The sequence below is a fragment of the Entamoeba dispar genome, genomic scaffold, assembly GCF_000209125.1.
Source record: "Entamoeba dispar SAW760 scf_1105229463501 genomic scaffold, whole genome shotgun sequence".
NCBI classification, from domain to species: domain Eukaryota; phylum Evosea; order Mastigamoebida; family Endamoebidae; genus Entamoeba; species Entamoeba dispar.
In genome coordinates, this window is record NW_001855724.1 from 18111 (window position 1) to 22524 (window position 4414).

General features: G+C 24.0%; 3 protein-coding genes across 3 annotated transcripts, besides 11 other annotated features; all 3 read right to left on the bottom strand.

The window, feature by feature from the left end:
• Positions 1–138: 138 nt before the first annotated feature.
• Positions 139–166: a sequence feature (AT_rich).
• Positions 167–653: 487 nt separating this feature from the next.
• Positions 654–716: a sequence feature (AT_rich).
• Positions 674–2125, bottom strand: EDI_039760 (dual specificity protein phosphatase, putative; the record flags this gene model as incomplete). The annotated part of the gene is made up of 2 exons (XM_001741043.1): positions 674–751; positions 1142–2125. The coding sequence occupies 2 exons, from the start codon at positions 2123–2125 to the stop codon at positions 674–676; spliced, it is 1062 nt and encodes a 353-aa protein (XP_001741095.1).
• Positions 809–843: a sequence feature (AT_rich).
• Positions 898–1079: a microsatellite.
• Positions 1081–1108: a sequence feature (AT_rich).
• Positions 1739–1902: a microsatellite.
• A 61-nt stretch (positions 2126–2186) lies between the features above and the next one.
• Positions 2187–2210: a sequence feature (AT_rich).
• A 34-nt stretch (positions 2211–2244) lies between these two features.
• EDI_039770 (uncharacterized protein) lies at positions 2245–2910 on the bottom strand (the record flags this gene model as incomplete). Its single annotated transcript, XM_001741044.1, has 2 exons — positions 2245–2746; positions 2798–2910. 2 exons carry the CDS (start codon positions 2908–2910, stop codon positions 2245–2247), a joined length of 615 nt encoding a protein of 204 aa, XP_001741096.1.
• A 186-nt stretch (positions 2911–3096) lies between these two features.
• Positions 3097–3124: a sequence feature (AT_rich).
• A 4-nt stretch (positions 3125–3128) lies between these two features.
• On the bottom strand, positions 3129–3902 carry EDI_039780 (uridine-cytidine kinase, putative; the record flags this gene model as incomplete). The annotated part of the gene is made up of 1 exon (XM_001741045.1): positions 3129–3902. One exon carries the CDS (start codon positions 3900–3902, stop codon positions 3129–3131), a length of 774 nt encoding a protein of 257 aa, XP_001741097.1.
• Positions 3903–4002: 100 nt separating this feature from the next.
• Positions 4003–4063: a microsatellite.
• Positions 4064–4103: 40 nt separating this feature from the next.
• Positions 4104–4149: a sequence feature (AT_rich).
• A 145-nt stretch (positions 4150–4294) lies between these two features.
• Positions 4295–4328: a sequence feature (AT_rich).
• Between the last annotated feature and the right edge of the window lie 86 nt (positions 4329–4414).

Here is a 4414-nt window from a genome sequence, read left to right on the forward strand (position 1 = left end):
TTCCATGATACAAAAATATCACTTTTTAGATGAACTTCAAAATATTGTTTTTTTCCTTTTTAAAACGTTTTTCCATTTTTTACCTGTTAGTTCAGTTAGCTGATAATTGTTGGAATGAAGTATAGTTTATTATAGTTCTATTATAATATTTAAAAGAATAAAAAAAGTAATGAATCTGAGTAAAAGAGATTTTATTTTCTTATCGAAACATTGCAATAAGAATGAATTCCAAGACATATAAATTTCCAAACACTTGATACAAAATAGAGAATAAATGGTTTGGTGTCAAAAGGCTTAATAAATAAACCAGAAAAAAAAACGAAAACAATAAAAAGAAAATTAAGACAGAATAATTTGAGGAGTGTCTAATAAAATGAAGAGTAAAAACTTAATTGTGTTAATAAATTTGACTTTGTAGCATAAAAAAGAACCGAAACTTATATTATTTGGTTTAAAATTAAAAAACCAAAAACAATATATTATTTCCAATACTAATTAATAAAAATGACTTTAAGAATTACTATTATTTTCATAATAATTCTGTTATTAATATCATTGCTATATAAGTCTTGTGTTATTTTTTTTTATTGGTTAACGTATCATATTAAACAATAGAAATAATATAACTTTAACAATAAGAGGTTTCTTAAAGGTTTTTAAATATTTCAATTTTTTATATAATTATTTGGTTAATATTAGTATATTTATATATAAAACATAAGCGAAGAGGTGGAATGAAAATTATAATGAACTAAAGAAAGATATTAGATATCAATTATTAATTGATTTTTAAAAAAAAAGAGAGGAGAATTAAAATAAAATATTTTTCATAAAGAATAAAATCATTGTCATTGAATATGAAATGATACAAAAAATTCAAAAAATGAATTAATTATCATAAAAAAAAACAAACTAAAAATAATAAAACAAATACTTTATCAAATAATATTAATAAAATTATAATTTAATTATATGTTAAAAAAGAAAATTGTAAAGAATATTAAAAAAATAGAATTTATACAACAAAATTAAATAAAAGAAATTGTTAAAAAATTTTAAATAAAAAAAGAAATATAAAACATTTATTAAATTGAATATTTAAAAAAATGTATGTTTAAGGTTCAATAATTTTGTTATTAACAATTTGTAACTTTTGAGAAGCAGTTCTTATTTTCTGACTTGAAACTACTTCACTTACAATTTCTTCTATTTTTTTAGATAATTCAGGAGTAATATCATCAACTTTTCTTGTTCTTCTTTTTTGTTGTCCGTTATTTAAAAGAAGTGATTCATATTCTTTTAATGTGACATAAAAATGATTATTAATTTCTATTGTCCAACAAGCTTTTTTAAATAATTCTTTAGCTGCATTAATCGTAATTTGATACTTCTTTAATAAATAAAATGTTAATAAACTTGCTGATCGACTTTTACCATATTTACAATGAAATAATACACTTTTTCCTTGATTTCTTATTTTTTCAACAAATGAATATGTTTGATCAAAATAAGAATCAATTGGAATTATTCCATCGTCATCAATAGGTATTCTCAAATATTCTTTATTTGTTATTCCTTGATAATCTTCTGGTTTAAAATTCTCATTTAATTGAGAATTATAGTAACATGTAATATTCTTTGTACAATTTACAATACCTTCTACTTCCATTTCTTGTAACCAATTCAAATTCATTGCAGTGAGTTGAGTTCCAATAAATACTCCAGGACATACCTCCACTCCTTTTCCATCCTTTCTTATTTTAAATTCTTTTTCTTGTCGTTCAAGTTCCTTTCTTTCAGCCTCATTTTCTTCTTCCTCTATCTTTTTTTTTAATAACTTCTGTTTTTCTTTTATTGCTTTTCTTCGAGCTTTCTCTTCTTCTTTTAATTTTTTCTTTTCTTCAAGTAATTGCTTTCGTAGTCGTTCATTTCTTAACAATGCAGACTCACCATTTTTAGGTTTGATTGTAAAGAACAAATCCAATCCTCCCATTTTTTTAACCTTTTTAGTTTTATGTGATTGTTCCTTTATTGGTTTGCTTTCAACTCTTTTTTCTTGACTAGGGCTTTGATTAAATAATGAGCTAACTTTGAAGAAACGGTCAATAGTCGATTGTTTGCTCATAAGAAAGCTCTCAACACATTCATAGTTCAACTATTTTTTTCTTTTCAATTTTTTATTCCTCAAAAAATAAAAAATTATAATTATTGTTCAAAAGTAAAATTTACTTGTTTATATTTTTCTTAGAATAAACTAAGAAGAAGAATTCCTACAAAAAATGTAGAAAGGAATGAAAAAGCTCCATTTTCATAAGTATCAGTTTGGTCATCATTAGTGTCAAGACGAATATCTTTAAATAATAGTTGAGTTGTTTTATCACTACTACTTGCTCCTCTAGTAAAAATGATAGTAGCAATTTTATTATCTAAGTTGAAATTATCTAATTTAATAGAAATTTCTCTATCATTGTTATGTTTAATTTTAACAGTATATCCATTGATAGCATTAATATCACCATAATTAAATAATGTGTTAAAATCTTCATTAAATATCTTTATATTTAATGGGATGTCATCAAGATCATCAAGATCATAACGAGTAGTAAATTTTAAGGTTTTATAATAATCATTTTTTCCAGAGACTTGGGTAGAGAGAGTGTTGTTTGAAGTAAGAGCAAAATATTGTCCATCTAACATATTAACACCAATCCAACCATTTCCATTTTTTTGTACACAAGAAATACCACTTAAAAATGAGTAAATAGAATATTTAATTAAAAGAATAAAAAGAACAAACATTTGATTTGGATTAACTATTCCAAAACCTTGTTCTAATCCTCCATCTTTATAGAAATAGACATCATCGGCTAAAGAATATATAATAAGAGTAAGTAATAAGATACTTTGCATTTGTATGATTGAATAAATTTATTTGTTAGAACATTGCCTTAAATATAATTAACCTTTCGCAAAAAGCACTATAATCTAATCTCAATTTGAACAAGATTCAATCTGAATGATTAAGGATTAGATTTATGAAAGAAGATTGGTCATCATCTGGTTTAATCAGAACTTTCGTTTTGGAAAATGCAAACGAATAAAATTATAGAAAAAAATAAAAATTCTGGTTATTCAACATCACTCAAAGCTGATTCCTTAATTTCAGCACCATCAAGAATTTCTGCTGAACCAGTTCTAACAACCTTCTCAAAATTGGATTTTTCAATAAATTGATCAATATAACGAGTAACCATCTTAACAACTGGGTATTCACTAATCTTTTCATTATCAGCAGTCATAGCATTATTACTTATCTCACCCCATGGAATAATAACATCAGCCCTTTTGCTTTGAGGAGAGACCCATGTATCATATGCTGGTTTAACAAATTTTTTATATTGTTCTAATACACTTTCCAATGTTCTTCCTCGGAAATTCATATCTCGAATTATACGACGACCTAAACGAACATCATCATCAGTTTCAACAAAAATTTTAAGATCAAAGAGTGATGCCATGTCCATTCCTTTGTAATTGTAAAAAGGATATAATCCTTCAAACATTACTACATCTCCAATCTCAATATCTGTAAATTCACCAGTTCGACTGTTTGTTTTAAAATCATAAACAGGAATTTGAACTCTCTTTCTTTGTTTAACTCTTTTCATTGTCTTATAAATTAAAGGCCAATCAAAAGCATCTGGAGAATCAAAATTATAATCACTAACATTTTTGTTTTCTTCTTCAGTTAAATTTCTATAGAAACAATCTTGAGATATAACAGCAACTTTTTGGAAATTTGGATTTTTTGAAATGACATCACAAAAAGTAGTTTTACCACTTGCAGTCCCACCACACACTGCAATTAAAACAGGACTTGAATGTCTTTTACTCGAACTCATTGATTATTACAAGATTGTGTCATTCTAATTCTCATCAAAAATAATTTGTTTAACTAAATAAAACCCTTGTATATTAACCAATCACTTTTAAAAATTTAAAATTATTTTTTTGTTATTATAATTTGTGTTATTTATTTTTGTTATTATAATTTGTGTTATTAATTAGGGTTTTTGAAGTTAAAATTTTTCAGAAGAAAAGTCAAAAATTTGTTAAATATAAAATAATGTTTGAAATAATATTTTTTTTCTTCAAAACTCAAAAAGAAAGAAATAATAAGAAGCTTCCGTTAAGAAAAAAGTGTAAAACAAAAATATGTATGAATTCCAAGGAAGTCATATAATTTCATTATTTTCAAACAGATTTCAATGGATTCATATAAAAAGAAACTTAGATAATAATAAATTTAATAATAATGAATAATAAAAGGGACATTGAGAGCAAAAAAAAAAAAAAGAAAGTTTAATAAATAGAAATTAATTACAGTCAAAGAAAGTAGCATTTATCAGACTAA